Below are 24,769 nucleotides of genomic sequence, written 5' to 3'. Positions count from 1 at the left end.
TAATAAAGATGCATGCTTTGTATTTTTTGAGTTGAGCGCGAACAAACAAGGCATAGGTCAAAATGAAAATTCACAAAATTCCATTGTGCCTTGTTCAGCTCTCAAGGCATAATGTGCATGGACCCATGGCCTGCTTGTTCTCCTGACATCAATCCCATAGTCTACAACTTGTGCAGGCCATCAAACCCCGTGTCCAGCCCAAAGATAATCTGCCTAACATTGCACGTATGGGACAGAAACCCGCAAATGAGTGAGCACGCGTTGACCGTGCGAGGCCCTGGTTTTGGAGTTATGGCAGCCCAACCAAAAACTGAGTCTTTTATAATTATTAGTTGCAATTTTTACTGTTGTTAATTATTATTGCGGTTGTTTCTGTTTATTCGCCTTTTTATTGTTGTCAATGTCTCGATGAAATTTTGCGATTTTTAATTTTCAAGCCTTCATCTCGGAAAAAAAAAAGAAGTCATGCATCTTTGTTCCGTCCAGATAAGAGCTCAGTAAATATGCACGTTTTAATTTGATATATGACATCTTACCTAGAAATTCCAAAGTCTAGAAAATCTCAGTTCAAATAAGTTCTGAAAGTGCATCACTGACCAAAATACAGGGAAACAAATTATATGTACGCCGACTCATCACAGCCTCGATGACTTTGATCTGAAGCAAATGCTAACAGCCCAGATAGCCTAGATCATATTACGCAAATTATCCCCCGAGACAATGTGTTCCATAGTCTCGTTTATGTTCCACTATCAAAATACGGTTTCGAAAGCCTCGCAGATCACCAATGAACCTCTTGAATCTGTCTTCTGCATGTTTTATTGCGCTGCTCTGGACATTGCGCCTTCAAGCTGAGAATAGTCACTGAACTAACATCAGACGTCCATATGTCGGAGGCACAACTGATGTCCCGCCCGATGTTGTCTATCAGCGATCCAACATGTGTGGCAACAATATTGTACAGTTCTGGTAAACATGTGCTTGCAAAGTAGACTTGGAATAAAATAAAAGTTAAAAAAAAGGCTACACAGATGGGTGATGACAACGCCATACTTATTTGCTACATCGTGCAACAGAGGCTTGATACAAGATGCTCTTAAAGTGAAAAGCACACTGTTGGTGTTTTTTGATGTGGCTCCTATAATCGGCCCATTTTTTTGTTGGACTGATGAATGTGACTTTTTTCCCCCCAATATCGGTCCAATAGTTATCAATTTGATAGTTATCATGCGTCCCTTTTATTTATTATTGTTTACTGTTGTTGACACTTGGGTTGTTCATTTGTGCAGTAGATGTACGAATTGTGATATAGGTCACTTGAAATGCAAATAAATACAAACTCAGCAATAGGCGCTTCACTGTAATCGGCCTCTTTGACATTCAAATATTTGTCACTTGTTTTGCTTTTACTCAACATTCTACTTTCCACTCATTTCAACTCGCCCTCTAGCCATTTGTCTCAAAACCAGACACTTTTCTTTTTCTTCTTCTTCGCTCTGTCCAGAGTTACAGCGCACCACCGAGCAGATTGGCCAGTCTGGCACATCCATCCATCCACTCATCCACCCGGCTGCCCTCCCCTATGTCCTTCTCTCTCTCAACTGAGTGAGAGAGGGGGAGAGAGAGAGAGAGAGAGAGAGATCCTTGGGGGAGGGGAGTTTTCGCTCTCTTGTCACTGGCCAACACTGGAGAGGGAAAAAGAGAGAGGTAGGGTAAAAGAGCAAGAGAGATTGAGAGAGAGAGAGAGAGAGAGAGAGAGGGGTGTGTGTGTGTGTGTGTGTGTGTGGAGTGAGTCTCGAGTTCTGTTCCATATGTGGAATAAAAGCAAAGCAGTGCACACGTACACAGTGTCCTGGTCCAGTCTGCTCTCGGGATTAACCAAGCGCAGCTTTCAGATGGGATGGAGGACATGCAGGCATGAAGAGGTAAAGCTGCACGCCTTCTTGAGCTCTGCCTCTCGCTCTCTGTCATGATCTGCTCTGTGAATTTAGAAGTCACACAGGATTGCTTGCTCGAGAAAGGAAGGAAAACAGAAAGGAAACAAGGAAGAAAAGAAGAGGTAAAGGAAGGAAGGAGTGAGGCGCTGACAAACTTGCTGCTGTGTTTGCTTTGAACTGGAAGTTGTAGTTTGTTATTGTGGGCTGACTCATTGCATCATTTCACTTTCATGTTAATGACACATGTATAACTGCCTTATTAAGGTACATGTATTGCATTTGTAGGGTGATCATGAGGAATGTTGTCATCAATATTCTTATCTAAAATGACATGGTTATCGGAAGAATTCATACGGAATAAAATTTTGGAATATTCTTCTGGGTCTTAAATAGTCAGGCTTTGAAAAGTTCACTATAGTTAAGTCCATTTATGGCGTAGATTTGCACACATTCTGTAAATCAGAGTAAAACAATAAAAAGACTCAATTTGGGTATTTACAGAATTCAAACACAAACAATTTCTCCAGTTGAGGAATTAGTTAACTTTTTGACTCGGAAAGACTATTTTGCATTGCCACAGAGGCCAAATTGTTTGGTGTGCAAAGAATGCAGTCTTTATTGGCCCAGTGCACAGAGCAGTGGTATGCGCGAGACTCTTTTTGTGAGGCAGATTTTAGAAAGGCTTCTTTTGAGTGTCCACGCAGCTTCACAATCAGCTATAATGAGCCCCCTTGTGTGCGTCCCTTTGGGCTTTGTTTTTGCTCTACCGACAGGGTATTGGCGTTGCTCTGTAACTCTATCACACGGCAAATTGGGTGCTGAGTTTTGGTGTTAATTGTCATGTGGGTCCAAATGTCGTCAACTGTGTCTTTCCCTCGCAGGGCTGACGCGTCATCCGTGCAAGCGCATGACAGTGATGGACTACAAGGCAACAGACACTAACCGTGGCCAGCGTTCACACAACCGCATTCCTCTTCACTAAGACCAGCTCCACAGAATGCTGAGTCCCATTGTCCCCTATAGTGAGTACTTTGCACCTTTTCTTTCTCGCTCACCACTTCTGCATGTGTGTCACAACAATCAACTAGCCGAGTCAGGATTTAGTTGGACTTTGAGCCCAAACCCCCCCAACTCTAAAACTCCAAAAGCAAGCCGGCACGGACGCTCTGTGTCACATAAAGGCATTTTCCCTGGCATGACCTCAATGATTCATTACATGTTTTTTAGCAGCTAAAATCTTTGGTGTTCTTTTTGTTTTAAGGACTTTGCACCACACACAAGCACACACCACACTGCTCTCTTTTCTCTTGTCAGTGCTGACCTAATAACTGACATGTCCATTTTTGGCCTCGCCCCCGACCTCCTCATTTCCACCCCCCCGAGGCCACCCGTCCCCCCACTGGGCTGCATTGGAGTCGAAAACAGCATTGTTTGCCCGCCAGCATGGTGCTGCCTCAGCCGCCGCAGCTCCTCTTCTTCTTTAACTCACCTCAAAGGCGCTTTATCAGCATGACAGCTACAAGACAAGAAGGAGAAACCAAACATAGGGGTCCATTTCCAAAGTTATGCCCTCTTAATAAATGTTACCAGATTGGGCGTTCTTTGTGGAAAAAAAGGAATGCCGAAGCAAATTTGCGGCGTGTGCGTGTGGGTGTGCCACTTCTACTGAGAAAAATGGACACTTCCCCAAAAACATTTGTTCTGCAATATTTCTTGAAATTAGCAAAGCTCAAACTGAGCCTAACAACCTCTGTTTGCCGTGGGGAAGTGGATGCATGCTTGCGCAGCTTCCCATCAAGGCGTGTTTTACTGGTTGTTCCATTAGCTCCTTGCAGCCTTCTCGACCGTATTGACCCAACACACTCCCCGGTGCTGAAGGAGACGCCAAGTCAAAGAATGTCTCAAACTGCAATGGGAATCGCTGGCCGTGTTGGAATATTCACTTCTTTTGTGGGAACCTGCTCCTACTTCCTGCCTGCTTGTTCTTTGTGTCTTGACTCATTGTCGTTCAATTGCCCCTTATTATTATTATTTTTTTTTTGTTATCAAGCAGCGATGCAGCGCCTTTGCATGGTGGGAATCGTTGCAAAACGGCTGGGAGAGTGTGTCGGAACGCGCACAGCGGTGTTAGATAGTTGCACTAGTATTTACTCACACACCAGTGACACACAAACACACCACTGAACTGGCTGGTGACACTGCAGCGAAAGACGGCTGTTGTAGTTTAGCTTGCAGAAATCGGACTGTGAGGGACTTGCGAACAGTCTCACCTCAATGATGGAATTCCTGATTTGGGAAAATTGAGCTTCGCTGTATACTTTAGACCAGAGTTGTTAAACGTATTCACATTTATTACTCAAGTAGAAGCATAGCTATTGGGATTTAATGTGGAACATTTTCTTTTCATTATGGTATGGTGCGGTAAGAGCAGGGGTGGGGGGCTCCGTGCTGCCCATTAAAAATGACCACATTTAGTAGGTCTACATGGCCAATACATTTATGTGTACTATGGAGCATTAATGTGTTTCATGGAGTGGAAGTTAAAATGACTATCGATAGGTCAGTATTAGTGCACAAAGTCCAACTTCAATTGCGTGAAATCACAAACCTTTATTGGTTTCTGACAAGGTTGCTGTTCGGCCGCAGCCGACAGCGTTTGGTGGACTCTAAAAACGCTGACCAGGAAAGGAGGTTTCGACAAGATGTTTATTGTGTCCGGCAGCAAGCAATTAATCCACACAGAACCTACTGCATGAATCTGCAGGGGAGCTAAATAGAGGCAGATCTCGTAACTTACACCCGAGACGAAAACAGACAACGAAAAGCGCTGGTGGGCGCAGCCGCACCAGGAAAGAAAAACGAACACTAAACTTAAAGCGCTTGCAAGGCAAGGAAAATACATAAACGAGAATGGCTTACCGCGAAAGGGAAAGCAAAGTCCAATGAGCGAAAATGCAAACAGAAAGCGAGCCGGCGAATAGCTGAGGCTGAGGATCAAACGAACAAACAACACACGGAGCAAGAAGGGCAGAATCAAAACGTGAACCATGAGCATGAGTGTCGCAGGATAATAATCCGACACCGGTTGTTTCCCGGCGGCGGCTTAAGTAGTCCCGTAATTAGTGGCGTGATCGGAATCAGCTGCGGGGCTCGTCCGCGCGTTTCTCCCAGCTGGTACGGCGCGCGCCGGGGGGAAACGCCCACTCGCTGAAAGCAGGTAAACAAAGCACGGATCGTAACAGTACCCCCCCCTTAACGGACGCCCCTTGGCGGACCACCTGGTTTTGAAGGGTGAGCGCGGTGATAGTCGTGGATGAGGTCGGGACACAGGACCCAGGAGCGGGGAACCCACTGACGATCCTCCGGGCCATATCCCTCCCAGTCGACCAGGTATTGGAAGCCCCTTCCCCTGCGCCTGGAGTCTAGGATCTCCCGAACCTTGTATGCTGGTGCCCCGTCGATGATCTCTGGAGGAGGTGGGGGGGCGGAGGGCGGAACCATGTCGCAGGTAGGTGCCGGCTTGATCAGTGAGACGTGGAAAACCGGGTGAATCCTCATGGTGGGGGGCAGCCTTAGTCGGACGGAGACGGGGTTAATGATGGCTTCTACTTCGAACGGGCCCACGTACCTTGGGCCCAGCTTCCGGGAAGATGCCGCCAAGTTGAGGTCCCGGGTGGACAGCCACACCTGGTCCCCGGGTTGGTAGTCGGGGGCCGGTCGCCGGCGGCGGTCCGCGATGCGCCGATTTCGTTCAGCTGTCCGGGAGAGGGCCGCCCTGGTCTCCTTCCATAGCCTGTGGGCCCGCTTAAGGTGGCGCTGGACCGAGGGGATTTCTTCCTTGCCGGCCTGGGTGGGGAACAGCGGTGGCTGGTACCCGTAGGCGGTCATGAAGGGCGACCGCCCGGTGGCTGACGAGACCAGGGTGTTGTGGGAGTACTCTACCCAGGGCAGGTGATCGACCCAGGTCGAGGGCTGGCTGTGGCAAACGCATCGGAGGGCTGCCTCAAGGTCCTGGTTAGCCCTCTCGGATTGACCGTTGGACTGTGGGTGATAGCCCGACGACAGGCTTGGCGTGGCCCCCAGTGACCGGCAAAACAGCTTCCAGACCCTGGAGACAAATTGTGGGCCGCGGTCAGACACCAGATCGTCCGGAACCCCGTGCAATCTCACCACGTGCTGGACGAGAAGGTTGGCCGTCTGCAGGGCGGAGGGAAGCTTGGGCAGGGCGACGAAGTGGGCTGCCTTGGAGAATCGGTCCACCACCGTCAGGATGACTGTCTTCCCTCTGGATGCGGGAAGACCTGTGACGAAGTCCAGTGCAAGGTTGGACCAGGGGCGGGCAGGGATGGGCAAGGGGTGCAGTAGTCCCGCTGGTGGTTGGTGGGAGGACTTGTTGGCGGCGCAGGAGGGGCATGCTCGAATATAGTCTGTGACGTCGGCCTTCAGTGAAGGCCACCAGAAGCGTTGCCCGATTAGGCCCAGGGTGCGGCGAATGCCCGGGTGACAGGCCAGCTTGGACGCGTGACCCCAGGTGATCACTTCTCCTCGGAGCTGCGCTGGAACGTAGAGGCGGCCCGCGGGGCATCCGGCCGGGGCGCCGGTCTCCTCCTGCGCTTCTCGAATCTGCTGCTCGAATTTCCATTGTAGGGCCCCCACCAGACGATGAGCCGGGACCACGCTGGGCGGGCCCCCCTTCTCCTCTTCTTCCCCGGAGTCGTGGATACGGGACAGGGCGTCGGGCTTGGTGTTCCGAGAGCCGGGGCGGAAGGTGAGTGTGTAGTTGAATCTACTCAGCAGGAGTGACCAACGTGCTTGCCGGGGGTTGAGTCTTTTCATGGAGCTGATGAAGGACAGGTTCTTGTGGTCCGTGTAGACCATAAAGGGCTCCGGGGTACCCTCCAACCAGTGGCGCCACTCCTGAAGTGCCAGGACCACGGCCAGCAACTCCCGGTTTCCCACGTCATAGTTGGCTTCCGCCGGAGAGAGGCGGCGGGAGAAGAAGGCGCAGGGATGGAGCTTCTGGTCGACCGGGGAGCGCTGGGATAAGACGGCCCCCACCCCTGAGTCGGATGCGTCCACCTCTACAATAAAGGAGAGCTCAGGGTTAGGGTGGTGCAGAACCGGCGGATTGGTAAACGCCCTCTTAAGGTTTGCGAACGCGGCCTCGGCCTGACTATCCCACGCGAAACGGATCTTGGTGGAGGTCAGGCGGGTTAGTGGCAGAGCCTGACGGCTATAGTCCCTGATAAAGCGCCGGTAAAAGTTTGCAAAGCCGAGAAAACGCTGGAGCTGTTTACGCGTCGTTGGCGTCGGCCAATCCACTACCGCGCTCGTCTTGGCGGGATCAGCACGGAGCTGTCCGCCCTCTACAATGAACCCGAGAAATTGGACCGAGGGCTGGTGAAAGTCGCACTTTTCGGCCTTTACGTAAAGGCGGTTCTCGAGCAGGCGTTGTAGGACGGTTCGGACATGCTGCTGGTGCTCGTGAGCGGAGCGAGAGAAAATAAGAATGTCGTCGAGGTAAACAAAGCAGATAACATTAAGCAAATCTCTTAGGACATCGTTTATCAGCGCTTGAAAAACCGCGGGTGCGTTTGACAGACCGAAAGGCATGACCAAGTATTCGAAGTGGCCTAACGGGGACTTGAAAGCCGTCTTCCATTCATCCCCTTCCCGAATGCGGACCAAATGATAAGCACTGCGGAGGTCTAATTTAGTGAAGATGGTCGCGGATTGCAGGGGGGCGAAGGCGGAGTCTAACAGAGGGAGCGGATAGCGGTTCTTGATCGTTATTTCATTTAAGCCCTTGTAGTCGACGCAGGGCCGGAGCGTCTTGTCTTTCTTTTCTACAAAGAATAAGCCGGCGCCCACCGGTGACTTGGAAGGCCTAATTAAACCTGCAGCCAAGCACTCAGTAATATACTCCTTCATGGCTGCCTGCTCGGGCTGGGAGACCTTGTAAAGGCGGGCTGATGGAAGGACCGCGTTTGGGATCAAGTCGATAGCGCAATCGTAGGGGCGGTGAGGCGGCAGGCACTTGGCGCGCTCCTTGCAAAAAACCGCGCTGAGGTTGTGGTAGATCTCGGGGACGTTCTCGAGGTTCGGTTTCTTAATGGGGTCGGGCCTAACCTTTAACCCCTCTTCGGCGGACCCCAAGCAGCGGGCATAGCAGAAGGTTCCCCAATTCAAGATCGACAATCGTTCCCAATCTATCACTGGATTGTGCGCCCTCAGCCAGGGAAGGCCAAGGACGAGCGGAGCGGATCTAGAGGGCATGACCAAAAACGACCGCCGTTCGACATGGTTACCCGAGATCTTAAGCGACAGCGGCTCAGTCAGTCGGCGGATGGCCGCCAGGACGCGACCGTTGAGGTCGTACAAGGACTCGGCCTGCTCCAGTTCAGTCACTGCGCATCCGAGCTCGGCCACCAGGCCGGCATCGATAAAACAGTCGTCTGCTCCCGAGTCGATCAAAGCGCGCACGCGGACGGTTGAGTTCGCGCCCGAGATCTCCCCCTCGATCTCCATTCTCAACGCGACCCGGGAGTTACCGTCCCCCCGTCCTGGAGCCCCGACGCCGGGCGGCTCCTGTCCGGGACGGGTTACCGGGGGAAGGTCGGCCGCGCACTCACAGTGGGCGACGCTGTCGGATGACGAGTCACGGCGAGTAGCTTTCTTGGGGCATGAAGCCACGCGATGACCCTGGAGACCGCAGTAGAAGCACGCCCCCGTTCTCCGGCGGCGCTCCCGCTCGAGTGGGACCAGGCGTCCCGCGCCCAACTGCATCGGCTCCTCAGCGGCTGCTGGCTCAGGAACCCGGAAGGCGGCTGGGTCGGCCCAGTGCTGTTCGGCCACCCTCTCGCGGCGGCGCTCTCGCAGGCGGTTGTCCAGCCGGATCGCCAGGGAGATGAGCTCCTCCAGCGACGAGGAGTCCTCTCGCACGGCCAGCTCGTCTTTGAGTACGGAGGTCAATCCCCGCCGGAAGATCGTCCGCAGGGCGCAGTCGTCGAAGCCGCTCTCCGCAGCCTTAATGCGGAAGCCAATGGAGTACTCCGCGACCGATCGGGACCCCTGGGTGTAGTCCAATAGTTCGGCACCCGCCTCCTTTCCCCTGATCGGGTGGTGGAAAACCCGCTGGAACTCCTCCAGGAAAGCGGGGAGTGACGACCGAATTTCCGGGCGAGCGACACTCACGGCCATGGCCCACGCACTCGCTTGGCCAGTCAGGAGACTCATCATGAACGCAATCTTAGAGCTATCGCGGGCGTACGTGAGGGGTTGCTGGTCGAAAATCAACCGGCAGTGGTGGACAAAAACGCCGCAAAGGCCGGGCTCGCCACCATAGCGGCTGGGGTGGGGCAGGCTGGGTTCTCTAATCGGCAGCCCCGGTGGGGGCGCGCCGGACGCCGCGGCGCCCGGGTCTGAGCCGGGAACGAACGAGGGACCCAAACGAGCATCGTAAGTCTCTAGGTGTCGTGCCATGCGCTCGATCGCTTCGCGCAGGGCCGCGAGCTCATTGCCCTGTTGACCGACTAAGCGTCCTTGATTGGCCACAGCTGTCACGATCCGATCGCGGTCAGCAGAGTCCATGGTCGGATTATTCTGACAAGGTTGCTGTTCGGCCGCAGCCGACAGCGTTTGGTGGACTCTAAAAACGCTGACCAGGAAAGGAGGTTTCGACAAGATGTTTATTGTGTCCGGCAGCAAGCAATTAATCCACACAGAACCTACTGCATGAATCTGCAGGGGAGCTAAATAGAGGCAGATCTCGTAACTTACACCCGAGACGAAAACAGACAACGAAAAGCGCTGGTGGGCGCAGCCGCACCAGGAAAGAAAAACGAACACTAAACTTAAAGCGCTTGCAAGGCAAGGAAAATACATAAACGAGAATGGCTTACCGCGAAAGGGAAAGCAAAGTCCAATGAGCGAAAATGCAAACAGAAAGCGAGCCGGCGAATAGCTGAGGCTGAGGATCAAACGAACAAACAACACACGGAGCAAGAAGGGCAGAATCAAAACGTGAACCATGAGCATGAGTGTCGCAGGATAATAATCCGACACCGGTTGTTTCCCGGCGGCGGCTTAAGTAGTCCCGTAATTAGTGGCGTGATCGGAATCAGCTGCGGGGCTCGTCCGCGCGTTTCTCCCAGCTGGTACGGCGCGCGCCGGGGGGAAACGCCCACTCGCTGAAAGCAGGTAAACAAAGCACGGATCGTAACAGTTGGTAAGTGTGCATCTAAACTTGCATATGTGAGGGCCACAGATTTAAGATGACAAACCTGTCCAAAAGTAATTAGTGTTGCTTATGTACATTAGATAAATTAAAATAAGTATATATATATATATATATATATATATATATATATATATATATATATATATATATACATACTGTGAATTCATGTTTGGCTAAAGTTAAACTTCAATTATCACACGCTAGTTCACCAAATGAGTTTGCAACATTGAATCACAGCCTGTTGCTTGTGAGTAAACCATGACATGTCTTTCAAAGTACCAAACCATAGCAAACATCAACTATTAGCTAACGCTAACACGAGGTATTACATACTGTATAGCGATAAAAAAAAAAGCATTTGTTTGAAGTCTGATTTAAGTGTCACACCCTGGACAACCTTGATGATACAATTTCAGTTTACCTCAATATGCTTTTTCATGCTTGATGCTACTTTTTGAAAGCTATCAGGTGGTGGAACTTTAGTTTGCAAAGTTTGCAGTGTATTTGAGTAGAGTTGTTTTGTTGTACAACCAGGAATTCGAGATGGCTTTTCTGGCAACAACCTCCTCACTGCTGCTACTCGGTTAGGACGCAGGCAGTCGGACATCTTACTGGCAAAGTTATACTTCTGCACTAGCTTGAGTGTGGCGAGTTTTCATTGATGTGTTCATTTGTTGCAAGTGCAATACGACGCGTACAAACCAATAGCGTGTCGGAATGTTATCCAACCACAATCAAAATCACTCTATTTACTAGTGCTTTGAACAATGATGAACTAGAATGAACGCAATAAAAGATGAAATAGTAACGAGGCTTTTGTGTGCGTGTGTGTGTAAGGAGTTGAAAGAACAAGTATTTTTGTAAAAAAGTAAGCAACAGAAGTGGAAAGTAGGTTGAAAAATAACTTGTCCATTAAAGTATGGACACCCCAAATTTCACCTCTGCCGTGAACTCAAGGTAGCATTTATGCTCCTGCACTGGTGGTTATTCTTGTGTGCGATTGCAGTCTTGCAGGTCTACGGCCATAGAACTTCAAGCTGTAGAGAGCAGGCTTCAGCCGGACCTGAGAGGAAACCTGAGAGAGATTCCAGGGGCCATGGATACTCCTGGAGGGATTTGGTGCAAAGAATCTGTAATCTGTACTTCAAACAAACTCTTAAATCAGTCCCAGGCCACCAACCCAGGAGTGCCCGAACTCTTGTTGCTCGGGGCCCCTGCTGGTCGAGCAATACCTTTTCTTTTAAGAGCGTACTCAAGACAAACCCAGAGTTTGCACAGTTGTGGCAGTTTTTAGAACTCTCCACTGCCTGAGCCCACTACTTTCCCCCTCACAGCGAGTGTTTTTTTTCTGAATGAAGTGGCTTGCATTGAAGAAAGAAGCCGCCGATCTCACGCCAGAGGCTCACGCCGGCGCCCATCACCATTGTGGGGCGGAGTGGCATGAGTGTTTGCTGGCGGGGCCTGTGAGGCCCCTGAGTAAACATATTAGTGTGGGGTGTGAATGGGCTCTAATTAGCCCGTAGTCTGTGTGCATGTGTGCGCATGCGTGCGTGCGCGCGCGCGCACAAAAATAAGAGGTTAGGTACGAGAGGCCCTGCGAGTCCAGCGGCCCTCTGCTCCCGCTCTCTGAGGGTTCATCAGCTCATTAAGGAGATCTCTGCTCCTGTTAAGGGCCCAATTAAGAAGGCTCATTTGGAGGCAACGCTTCACTGGATTCCTGAGGCAGCAGTATTCACAGCGTTCATGCCGTTGCAGCTAATTAGTAAATGACTACACTTGAGAAATAACGCCGTGCGATCAAGTGTTTGTTTTGCAGCGGTCGTAACGCACTGCAGAAGAACACGAGCGCCCCGGGTTTGTTGGTTTGCTCCAATCAATAGTAGATGGCTTTGGTGCAGCGCTTATAAAACGGGAGCCAAACATGGAACATGTTCAGTGGGCAGGAGATTTGGCCAGCAGGACAGATGGAAGGAGAGATTGGTCATCACGGAGCTTGAGGACAGCTGCTCTTTGATATATTAGTGGACACAATGACCCAAAGCCTGCCTGCAGTCACACAAAATAAGGACCCTGTTTTTCTTGAAGGGGAGGGGGCAGCGGACAGGCTCCTGCCATTTGTGGACGTGTGTTAGCAGGCACGGGGGATGGGGAGTTGTTTCTAAAATTACAAGCATGAAGTGACGCATCCAGCAATTATTCTGCTGGCTTTCTCGTTTTTGGGGAGAGCGCTAAAAGGGGCTGTAAATCGAGTATGCTTGCAGATGGGAATTTTTCTTTTCTTTTTTTTTTTTCTTTTTGCTGCACCGCCATTAGCAATTCTAAACAGGTTTGTCAATTAATCAATGTTTCGCTAATGCCATCAAGATGTTTGGCTGCAGCCCCACCCCAAATAGTCTGCATAACAACAAAAACTTTTCACAAGACGCTACAATTTGAACTGGAGATTATTCTAACACCGCTTCTTTTTCAGTTGATTTTTTTTGTAACATATTGTCTTATCGCATTTTACATTGCGATTGAATAACATTATGTTGCAATCCTCATTTGGATTAGCACCATAAATACATCCTTCTGGGTAATCCTTGAAATGTTTTCTTTAGATTTTCCTCAAAATGAAGGTGTTAATTTTCATCAAAAAATAACACTTAATCCTGAAATACATCAGATGTGTTACCACAGACACAAATAACATCATTAATTTATTTTGTTTCCCTGTAAAGAATTTGCGGAGTATGAATTGACTGTAAAAAGGTTTCATATGATGACGTACAGTATAGATCGGATGATTATGGATGAGCATACAATATCCAATTTATCTACACATACAAAAGAGGCCAATGGTGGACATTAAAAAAGAGCATTTCACGTATTTGAGGTTGAATATCATTAGTAGTAAAGCAAAATACACAGTTATCATCTCAACAACATCACAGATTTATATATACATATATATATATATATATATATATATATATATATATATATATATATATATATATATATATATAATTGCACAATTCCTCCTAGAAAGTTTTTATTTTTTAGGTTTGTTATTTACTGATTTGATGAAAAGGCAAGCTGATGTGATTATCTTGATTTAAAAAAAAAAACATAAATTGAGCCTGTTGGTAAAAAATGACCATGCCGGCCAGATGATCCCTTTAATGTGGCTTTTGCTGTTACCTTACTTAGAAAAGTATTTGAATGTGCAGCTTCACCCTGGCAAGTGCCACTCTCACATCATTTTCGCTTCAAAGTCTGTTAATTTTTTTTGGGGGGGTGTTTTGTTTTTTTTTGTTTTTTTTAAAAGGATTGCTTGCTAAGATACAAAGCTTTCTATGGTTTGGTGAAACTCAAAGCCTGTCATTGTTTATTCTGAAGAGTTGTCACAAACCACAAGACACACACACCTGTATGTGTTCTCACTCTTCTTCAAAAACACGACAATTTTTTGTACATGGCAAATGTCTCACTCGAAAATAATTGAAAATGGTCATTGGGTTGCATGTTTGAAAACTCCAGCACTCTCATGTGGTGAAGAAGAGCATCTCCTTAAGAGCATGACAGCATGCGCAGATGTGCCAACGCAAGTGAGTGGCCAAGTGTGTCTGTGCGCTTATGTGTTTCCTTTGATTGATGGTGGCACGGTGACCAACCTGTGGATTTAGCAGATTTCCTTGTATATCTTTTTGGCAACAGGTCACATGATACCGCAAGTTGTTAAGCACACGTGCGGCTGGAATTATACATACATTCGCACAACATATTACTTGTTTTCCATAGCAAAGTAAGTAAAAGCCCGAAGACAATTTCCCAGCATCTCCACCTGCCACATGTTGAAATGCAGCCGGCCTCTCCGATTGGTCTTTTTATGAAAGGCCAGGTAGCGAGTGGCGGTGGGAGGGCCCGGCCGAGTGAGAATGTCCTCCTCGATATTAGTGTCATAAATCACAGTGAACTTGTGAACAGAGCACTTGAGAGGCCTCCTGACGGGACAACAAATCAAGATAACTAACTCTGATCTAGAACAGATTCTCAATCCCTTATGTCTGTCGCTGCGCCAGCTCTTCATTTTATGTTGGAGATAATTTGCTTGTATAGTATACATTTACGTGGTATAAGAAATCACCTATCACCCAAATGACTGACTGACATTCTCTTCCCATCTCTCTCCTCGCTGCTTGATAATTCCCCATTATGACAGTTGTGTGCGAGATATTCTGTCTTTTAGAAGTGCGTAAAAATCGCAAACAATTCAGTGAAACAGTTACGAATTATGTATTTCCTTTATTTGTGATAATGTATTGTTTTCTCTTAGTCAGATTATATGGTTTGTTTTAATTATTATCCATCCGTTATCTGAGCCGCTTCTCCTCACGAGGGTCATGGGCATGCTGGGGCCTATCCCAGCTGTCTTCGGGCAGTAGGCGGGGGACACCCTGAATTGGTTGCCAGCCAATCGCAGGGCACACAGAGACGAACAACCATCCGCACTCACACTCATACCTAGGGGCAATTTAGAGTGTCCAATCAACCTGCCATGCATATGCAGGCACGGAGAGGACATGCAAACGCCACATAGGAAGGCCGGAGCCAGAATGAACCTTACACCTCTGCACTGTGAGGCCATTGTGCTAACCAGTCGTTTTGTGTTGTTTATTTATTTATTTTTGTACATTTCCCCTTCTGTTTTCTTCCATGTGTGACCGTTGGCCTCTCACCGAAGTTGAGTGTATATTAGTTTGCCCTGTTCTTTACCAGGTCATCATCATCATTATAATCATCACTAGTGAATGTTTGTGTTTCGTGCTTGGGGTTAGGGAGAGTTTCTTGATTGGCTTGCATCTCGCCATGTCGAATAGCGTGAGCCAATTACGCTCTGCGATTTTGATGTGACAAATATGGCTCAGCTTTTACCCCAAATTATGTTCTGTTTTGTTGTCACGTCTGAAGCATTTGACCTTCCGCATGGGTCTGTATCTGTCAGAGGTTTTTCAGTTGCTCTTATGTTTCATGAAATACACAAATGCTGCACTGAAATAATCGTTGGTCAATGATAATGCAAAGCAATCTCTGCCAATTGACTCGGGATCAACTGGTTTTGCTATGTCTGTGTGTATCATATCAAGTGCAGCTTTGGCTCTTGCATCAGGTTCTCTACGTCTAGTTTAAAGGAGACATATAATGAAATTTGTTCCTCAATTTAAAACACTTTTCAGGTGCGTTAATAACATGTCTGAAAAATGCTGTCATCAAAACTAGGATCAATGATTACATCACACTTTGTCTCAATTTCTTGTGCTGCTGAAATGAAGCTATTTTGAGGGGTCATGTTTCATTAAGCGAGTGACTTTGTTTCGCCCCATATGCCGCTGATTCAGTAGCGAGTCTGGCCTTATCACAATGACGACCGGGATTTGAGCCTGAGCGCTGCTTCCAGACCGAGTAGCTTCTAGCAACTTCTTTCAGAGCACCAAGTGTGGTGGGGGAAAAGTGAGCATCCGTTAATACCATCAACACACATACCATCCGCGACAATGTGTGTATGTGACACATTGACACATTGCCAAAAGCGAGTCTCCCACCAGCACCTCTTCACAAGTATGTGCTGATTATCATAAACTGTTCGCCAACAATAATCTGCGTATCCATCAAGACACAATGCAAACTCTGCTTACTTTTGGCTTTCATATAGCACGGGCACTGAACCCACGGGCCATGTGGGTCTTTGTGCATGAAAGTGTTTCACACATTGAAATTCAGTCGCTGAGCTAATGTGATCAAACGAGCACGGACGGGGTCACTCACAGACACAGGTAGCAAATATTTTACTACTTACAGTGCCCTCCATAATTTTTGGGCGCCCCAGGTTAAGATGTTTGCAGAAGCATACGACCACACTGGAAATCGTAGAAAATGAGGAGTGTCGGGTCGCTGGATGATTTACAGGAATGTGAAAAAAGGAATGGTTGAAGATCTCGCTTTCTGTATTCTCCCATCTTGTGAAACATTATAGGAGAGGTGTTGGTGCAGTTTTGTTGGCAAAAGTGGGTTGTAAAAAGTATTAAAATCAGAGGTGCTAATAATTGAGTCCCTTAATTTAACTTTATAATTCAACACTACATAATTAATGTATTTGCATATTCATATTCCTCTTTCATGTGAAATATTTTTACAAAAAAATGCAGGATTTAAAATGTTGCCACCCAATCGTGGAATAATTTATATTTTCATATGGCACTTGAAATGCAACTACACCATTCATTTCGAACAACAAACCCAGGCACTCAAGAGTTAATTCAGTGCAGGTGACGCACAGTACGCCATCACTCTGCCTGGGCAGAAACAATGATTTCACCTTGTTCCTATTCACATCTATTTTTTTTTAAATCTTGATTACAGTGAAATATTCTTTCCTTTTGAAATTGCAAGTCAAGAGTAATGATTATTATATCAATATGCATTTGAATGTAATTATAGTGAAGGTGAAATTTCAGCGGTTTTTTTTTGGCAGCCCTGTTTGGTCCCCAGTGCAATGTACTATTTGCCTCGCTCGCCGAATGTGTGAGCCGGCCATCAAAAATACTGTAAAATATACGGGACAACAAATCAAGATAACTAACTCTGATAATACTGAAATATACTGTAAATGTCTGAGTAACTTTGTATGAGGCAAACAATTCATTGTTGAATTGTGAAAAACAAAAGATTTGTTCATCAAAATTCCAATGTCCATTATAAATTCATATATTGTAGTATATTCAGGGTGGCACGGTGGCCGACTGGTTAGCACGATGGCCTCACAGTGAGAGACAGCATCGGGCGTGTGTTCGATCCCGGCACCGGCCGTCTTGTGTGGAGTTTGCATGTTCCCCCGTGCTTGTGTGGGATTCCTCCGGGTACTCCGGTTTCCTCCCACATTCCAAAATCATGCATGGCAGGCCGATTGAACACTCTAAATTGCCCCAAGGTATAAGTGTGAGCGCGGATGGTTGTTCGTCTCTGTGTGCCCTGCAATTGGCTGGCAACCAGTTCAGGGTGTCCCCCGCCTACTGCCTGAAGATAGCTGGGATAGGCTCCAGCACCCCCCGCGACCCTAGTGAGGAGAAACGGTACAGAAGATGGATGGATAGTATATTAAAATGTATATATATTTCAAAACACTTTGCAAATGCTGAAAACGCAGCGCATCATCGCAGCCTCACCCAGCTTCTACCCTTGTTGTATCTCGCCAGGCTTGTCCACATTTAGAAAGGAACAGCACTTCTGAACAATGTTCTATTCGGATGCCGTAATAGAGGTCTAAATCCCCCCCAAAATAAAAATAAAAAATGTATATATATATATATATATATATATATATATATATATGTATATCACAATTGAGTGAGCTTCTGTGGGCGATGCACTGGAGTTTTTGGTCGCTTACTATTGATGATGGATGGAGGAGAGGTGGGGGTTGCTGAAGTGATCCTCAATCCTGAAAGGAGCCCCTGATTGGATTGATCCACAGCCCTCTTGCTTACAATTACAACAGTTTAATAACATCCTCTCCCATACGGCTTGCTGCCTATGTGTCCGTTTTGGCTCCATGGGGAAGGAAAAGACAAAAGTGCCATGAGAAGGAGAAGATAATGGGAGCCTCCTGGGAGCAGTGAAACAGCACCGGAGCCCTCCATCGCTGGGCTTCCTGCCAAGATAGTGTTTCACCTCAACCGGCAGTACCTTCTTATAGCAAAACATGAGTACTAATGGAAACAGCTACTTGGGTTTCTCCCATAACTGCAAAGAATGTCAGTCAGCGTGTACATATAATTTAAGAAAAAAAAGGACATTACAAATTAAAATTCAAACCACAGTTTTAAATTACAGTTAAACACCTTAGAATGAGACTGTTTGGCTTTTTAAAGTTCTCTTCACACCCAAACTACTGGAATGAGTCATTTAATTCTTGTGGCGTGTATACACACTTCATCACTGCAACCTTTGTCCATTTGTGAATGTATCTGTTTACGGAAACATTTAATTCACAAGAGAAGAGGCCGGGTGGCGGATGTGTTTGCGCAGACATGGAAATAAATTCATGTTGGATCATCTTCAAGAAAATATTTAAAAAGTGCCAGAGCACATCTGTATTGTATAAAACTTTTCTTTAAAAGTCTCATGATATCAAAGCAAATTCACGTCAAATATTTTAACACTAAAACTTAAACTTGTCTTTTCCCTGTTCTGACTCAAGTCCTCATCTTTGCTATCTAGCGTGCCTCGCTTCTTCAGAAAGTAGAGGAATTGGTACTGGATGCTATTGAACTCCGCCAGCTGAAAGCGGTGCTTGTATAGTACGCAACATTCACTTTCTGGCAGCAGGCGTCACTGATGTAAACACGGACTCTCCCACCACGAGCTGTATGTGTTTCGTTTTATTGTCAAATGAGCAAACGTTAGGCAGTAAGTGTGATGATATTATGGGACCGTTAGGGTTAGTAGCTAGCCTAGCCTGGATGCGTCCGTGCTCAACCCATTTTCCATGGCATCTCACACTGCTTCCATTGCATCCACTTCAGGTGTTATATCGCAAGCGATGGAAAGTGGGAGTTAACAGTGAAGTGCGAAAAAATTGCAGATTGAATTCACTGTCAGTCATTGTTGCAAGCCAATGTAGTCACTTTCTTGAGGCCATATGCAAGAAGCTATAAATGAACCTAAGGCCCTGGTCTTGTTTGAACTCCAGGCCATCCAGAAGGCTGTTTTTGGCTGAAGCGAGCTGCGTCTTCATCACGCATGCCGACAAAAAGATGCAGCTCACGCTGCTCCCTCGATAAATCCCAGGCTCACACAAAAGCTCTCTGTGGACTGCTGCTGAATAGATTAATAAGATTTCCATAATTAGAAAGGCCTCTAACAATAGGATCCTTCAGCCTTTGTCTCAGGGCCAACATGATTGTTCAAGCCGCGCGCGCCTGCTGGATGCTCGTCGGCCACAATGGCCGCACAGACAGTAAGGCGGTCAGCAGAGGAACATCTGTCCCCCCCTGGGACCACGAGACACTCACGCATGCAGTGGGAAGTTTTAATGTGCATATCCTCCAGCTTTTTATCAATCTCCCTGCAGCCGGCTGAGGTCACTGGTCAGCAGAAAGAGACGTGTGTTCAAATATTTTCACAAAAACTTAAGCAGTGTGTCTGCTCACTGAGTAAAATTGGGCAATTATGTTTGCTGTTATTAGATACAGCCTGATGACTAGCTTTTTAAAAAAAGACATCACAACATCTTCTTAAACATAAATATTCATTTCATATCATGCAACACAGTGCAGTAGTACAGAACATGCATAACAACAGTATCCATATTTACAAAGAAATTTTGAACACTTCCTGAGGTGCATGTGGGCAGCTGTCCAACACATTGGTTAGTGGGGCGGGCGGGTGCGTTGTTGGGGGTTCTGGTGAAAGAAGTCCATTCTGCAGTGGCAGTACGCTGATGATGGAGTGGACAGCAGTTAGCCTGCCTCAATGAGTCCTCTAATGTCCGCTCCGGCCCGCTTAGAGAGGACGTAGCGCCTGCTGTCGACTTTCCCCTCCCTTTCTCTCTCCTTCCTTCCATGCCTCCCTCCTTGCTGCAGGTTTTATGAGCTCCCCTGGGCTCTCATCCATCTCTGTCACACACACAGGCCCTATTATTGGGGAGCTCAAAAACTGGTCAGGCTGCAGATGGGAAGGGCCTGCAGGACATTTATGCTTTCCGCAGCCGGGACAAAGACCTGCGATTCAGTCCCCAAAAGTACACGGTCAATGGGGTGTCTCAGGCTTGATGAGTTTGAGAAGCGGTTCTGGTGAGTCTTAGCCATGGCGGGTGTTGGAGCCGAAAGCTTAAGGGAAGTACTTGAACTACTTTGGCTGCTGGGAATTTAAGGCAGTGGATTTGAATATGAAGGACGTGATAATCCCACAGCCATCTGGTCTGCCGGTCTCATCGGACTGAATAAATAATGTGCGTAATCTGAAAACACACACATATAAAGGTTTTGAAAAACAGTAAAGAGGAGGCCAAAGTTTACCAGTGAGTAGAATATACGGCCGCAGATATCAAGATTTGATTTAGACAGCAATAAGAAGCCTGGCTCCACAAGCACAGACAACCATGAATAATGAATCATCATGAAAAGCAGGAAGGCCAGCGATGGCGTCGGCTATTTTCATGTTGCTGTCCCTCTCTCTCTCTCTCTCTCTCTCTCTCTCTCTCTTTCCCTCACGCTCCCTCGCTCTCTGACTCCTCTCCACCTCAGGCCGTTTTGTGACAGTTCAATAACGCCAACTTATGTGTGGAATGTGAAGCTTGCGCCACAGCATGAGGTTGCATGGGGCTTTATGCACATTTTGTGATAACGCTTGAAAGTGGGCACATGAAGTGTGTGCAGTTAGATGGATTATATATAAATAACATTTTGATAGTTTTTTTTTTGTTCGTTTGTTTTTTGCGAGGCACGCAGGTACACTTTTGCCACAATGTATTGCTGTACCATGATTTTGTTCCAGAAAATCTCACACTTGCGGTGTGATGCACTGATTAAACAAATAAAATTGTGTATTATTGTATAAATAGGCGAGTTTCCAGTCAGGGCAATGTCCTTCTGCCAAAACAACGGACATTCCAGTTTTCCCATGTTCCATGCTAGACTGTGCTGATGAATAATACTCTCGAATCAGTCATTCTCACTCTCTCTATACCACTGTCCACCGACAAACTCACCACCTTCCTCTGTCCAACCGGCACAAGGATATGTGCAGTTTGGTTTATTCTATCTATCTATCTATCTATCTATCTATATATATATATATATATATATATATATATATATATATATATATATATATATATATATATATATATATACATATATATATACATATATATATAATTTTTTTAAGGGTTATTGAAGCTAGATTTCACTCAGTCGACAGTACAGAGTGTGCAACATACCTTAATACATGTAAATTATTTTCATGTGACGCAAACTTAAACTAGTGACTGTATTTCCAGCTCTAAAATGTGAGTCTCTCTCCTTCATCCATTGCCATTTATAGGCATGTGAGTTATCAATACGTTGAAAATGATGATGTTACTCGCTCTGTGAATGTGAATTTGAATACTCCCACAATGCATTTCACTAGTTCATGATATAAATACCAGAGATTCCCTTTCTTATGTGTTCTATGATGTAGAGTTACTTGTTTTGTGACTTCACTGAGTACTATACTGTCAGGATCAGGTGTCCTCCTGTGGTTTATTATTCATTAACTATTAGTTTTACAATACAATACATGCACGAGGGAGGCAATATGGTTGAAAAGTGGGTTGTTTATCTCAGTCTTATCAATTATTTCTCACCACTACAGCCAGTAGGCAGTTAACTGTTGCTGCCTGTCGTGGCAGTGGTAGTAGCATCAGAAATTCTGATGTTCCCTACTTGTGGAAGAAGATACATTCTAAAATCATTCTAAAATCCTCAGTACTTGACTGGAAAGTAACGCGTTGCCTGCATCACTGCTAATGCACAACAATAGAACACAGTACATACATACAATACACAATAATAACAATTACTTTCTTTTTTTGTCAGGCTTATTAAAGATGCACTGGAACCCAGAGCATGCCCAGTCTCTCAGCCAGTGGCCTGAGCAACACCTGGACGTCTCCTCTACCACCTCCTCCCCGGCACACAAGTCGGAATTCTACTCTGGCCGTGGCCGCAGCTCCTACAACTACTCTTGGGCCAACGACGACATCTCCGCCCTCACGGCTTCCAATTTGTTGAAGCGCTATGCCGAGAAGTACTCTGGCGGACTGGATTCAGCGTACGAGCGGCCACCTGTTGTGGGAGCCTACCCAGAGCCAGGTGCCTTTGGGGGCCTCAGCAGCCAGAAGACTGAACTGGAGCCCTGGCCGCTGACACACAGCTCTGATGGCTCATATTCCCTCGTGCCCTCTGGAGGCCACGACAACTTGTCCACTTCTAAGGGTGTAGCCACAAGTGCAGGCCCGGCTGGGATTAGCAGTGTGTCGGTGGTAAACAGCAACCTCTCAGATTCCGGCTACAGCGGTGGCAGCTCCTGCAGCGGCTCCAATGACTACCCCTCCAGCTACAACGGCACCTATCTCTCATCTGGATACTGTCCCCAACCCGGTGCAGCACTTCCTCCTTCCTCCCTTCATAAACTTCAATCCACACCCACTGTGGTACCCAGTTATAGCCCGACCACACCTGTCTATAGCTACCCCCCCAGCACATACCCTGCCCAGAACAGCACTGCCCCAAGCTATAGCCACCCCTCTGCCACATACTTGCCCTCAGGTCTGCCAGCACCCACTCCTGTTGACCCCAGGCCTGCGGTGGTAGGAGGCAGCTACAGTTACCAGACCACCAACATTGGCACATCGGAGTCCGGGGGTGCGTTGAAAAGAAAATCATTTCAGATGGCTGTAGAAGGGAATGAAGTTGGGGACAGCACTTGTTACAAGAAATACAGCTATGACCCACAGAAAGCTGGAGGAAACTCACCATACAGCGTGAGTGACAAGGCAGAGTGTCACAGAAACAGGTTTGGAAATTCAGCAGGCAGCACAGATCCTCAAGAGTTTAAGACCAGCAAGCCCTCCTCACAGCCCCTAGTATCTCCTCAGTATGGGCCAACCGGGGAGTACAGTCCTCCGGCTGGCATGACAGGAGATAACGCAGTTGGGGAGCAGGCCTTGACGCAGCAGCAGCAGCACTCTAAGGCCCACAAACGCTCTTCATTGTGTGGTCCAATTGTTGACACGTTGAAGAGTCCAGACCCCCATGTGTTGGAGCTTATTGATGAGAAGATTTTGGACTGCAGCCCAGCCCTAAACTGGGGCGAGTTAGCTGGCCTCACCCACGTTAAGGTTGCTTTGGAAGAGGACCTACTGTGGCCTGTGCTGAGGCCCAGTCAAGTGATGCAGCCACCAAGAAGCATCTTGCTGTTTGGCCCCCGCGGAGGGGGTAAAACCACCTTGACTCATTCTCTAGCTTCACAAATCGGGGCTTCATTCTACCGACTGAGCGGTGCCTTGTTGGCTTTGAAAGGGAAGACCGAGGCGGAACACATTCTGGGGTCTGTGTTGCAGGTGGCAAGTGCACGGCAGCCATCAGTAGTGCTGCTCAGCCAAGTGGAAACCATGGAGGAAGAGGGCCTGCGACAGACACTGTGCACCTTCTTGGAGAAGGCCCAGATGAGCACAGGTTTGGTGATTGTTGTGTGCACCACCGGCAGACCGGATCTACTGCGAGATGCACTCCATCGTAGCTTCGCCAAACGCTACCACGTCGGCCTTCCCGATGCGTGTATGCGTAGGGATGTGCTGTTGCAAGCGCTTTCACCTCAGGGCTACAGTCTGAGCGAGCGAGAGCTGAGTGCGGTGTTGCAGCGTACTGAAGGCTACTCTGTGTGGGAACTGCTGCAGCTCAGTCAGCAGGCTCTCTCCTCAGCATCAGCCCCAACTGGAGCAATGCATGGCAAAGCCCCAGCCTTCGCAGACTTTGAGAATGCCTTTTGCAAGGTGCGCCCACACAGCACCACAAAAGAACCGGACACTTGTATAGAGTGGAGCAAGATGTATAGCCACTGAGGAGGAGTCTGCCAGTCACTGTAAAATAACCTACTATTTGAATGTTTGGTTCCTGTTTTTTTAATTATTTTTTTTATGCGAATCATGCAGCCAAAAGAACCAGCCAAGCCGACATGTATACAAAAGCTGAAAACACATTCACTTTACAGGCATTGGTTGGCTATGAAGATCCACAATATTTCCTTTATATCCCCAAAGAAAAGAAATGTGAACTGACCTTGATGAGTGGTGTAGCTTCTAATGGGAAAATCAGATAGCTATGTGGATACATTCAGAGATCCTGTTTAGCCTGCGCCCAGGACAAAATCAATGATTTGTTGCTAGGTGACGTGGTCCAAGGTAATGGATAATCAGGGTTTGGAAAATCCCCCATTTTTCTGCTTCTCTCAGGATCCTATTTATTGGCAGTCCATTTCCATGCACACCCTCAAGCTTGTGTCCTTCTTGCTTTGGGATCAACAACTCTCTTTGACCAAAAACACGTCAAGCCAAATGTTCCATTCTTCTAATCAAACTGGATGGCAGAAGTCCCAATGCTAGCTAGCTACTCACCAAATACTCAACAGTTATATCATCCAATCGAAATTACTTCACATGTCTCTGCATTGACTTAATCTCAACTAAAATAGGGTTTACTTCTACTGGACTGCTGTCCTTAAATTTCACATCCACCACAATGAATGGTGAGCACATTCCTCCTCAACTGCAGTGGTCCCACCTGCACACCACGTCTTTGTCGGTTTCTTTTCTGTCGTCTTGTTTGAAATGCTCAGGAAGAATGTCTTTACCTCAGAAATAAGAAATAAAGAATGTATGTAATCTTTGGGGTCTCAGCGGAGAGAAGTGAGGAGAAAGCCTCTTTAAAGAATGTGCAGCTGGGCTTTAATCCTCAGGAGAGAAACTTGAATATGGTACAAGAGTCACATTGAATGTAATTCAGGTATT

General features: G+C 47.2%; 1 protein-coding gene across 1 annotated transcript; it reads left to right on the top strand.

The window, feature by feature from the left end:
* The first annotated feature begins 1,785 nt into the window (after positions 1-1,785).
* Positions 1,786-24,769, top strand: fignl2 (fidgetin like 2). Its single transcript, XM_088291136.1, has 3 exons — positions 1,786-1,925; positions 2,819-2,959; positions 21,798-24,769. Exons 2-3 carry the CDS (start codon positions 2,935-2,937, stop codon positions 23,822-23,824), a joined length of 2,052 nt encoding a protein of 683 aa, XP_088147262.1. The 5' UTR covers positions 1,786-1,925; positions 2,819-2,934; the 3' UTR covers positions 23,825-24,769.

This window comes from Idiotropiscis lumnitzeri, chromosome 3, assembly GCF_059441095.1.
Source record: "Idiotropiscis lumnitzeri isolate Australia: NSW breed Sydney's pygmy pipehorse chromosome 3, RoL_Ilum_1.0, whole genome shotgun sequence".
In the NCBI taxonomy this organism is placed as follows: domain Eukaryota; kingdom Metazoa; phylum Chordata; class Actinopteri; order Syngnathiformes; family Syngnathidae; genus Idiotropiscis; species Idiotropiscis lumnitzeri.
Note: the sequence above shows the minus strand (reverse complement) of the source record. Positions and strands in the feature narration are given on the sequence as shown.

Excerpts from the sequence above, each read along its gene's own strand:
- fignl2 (XM_088291136.1), top strand. The coding sequence starts at position 2,935 with ATGCTGAGTCCCATTGTCCCCTATA. Across the intron at positions 2,960-21,797 it reads GAGTCCCATTGTCCCCTATA|GCTTATTAAAGATGCACTGG; the intron begins GTGAGTACTTTG and ends TTTTTTTGTCAG.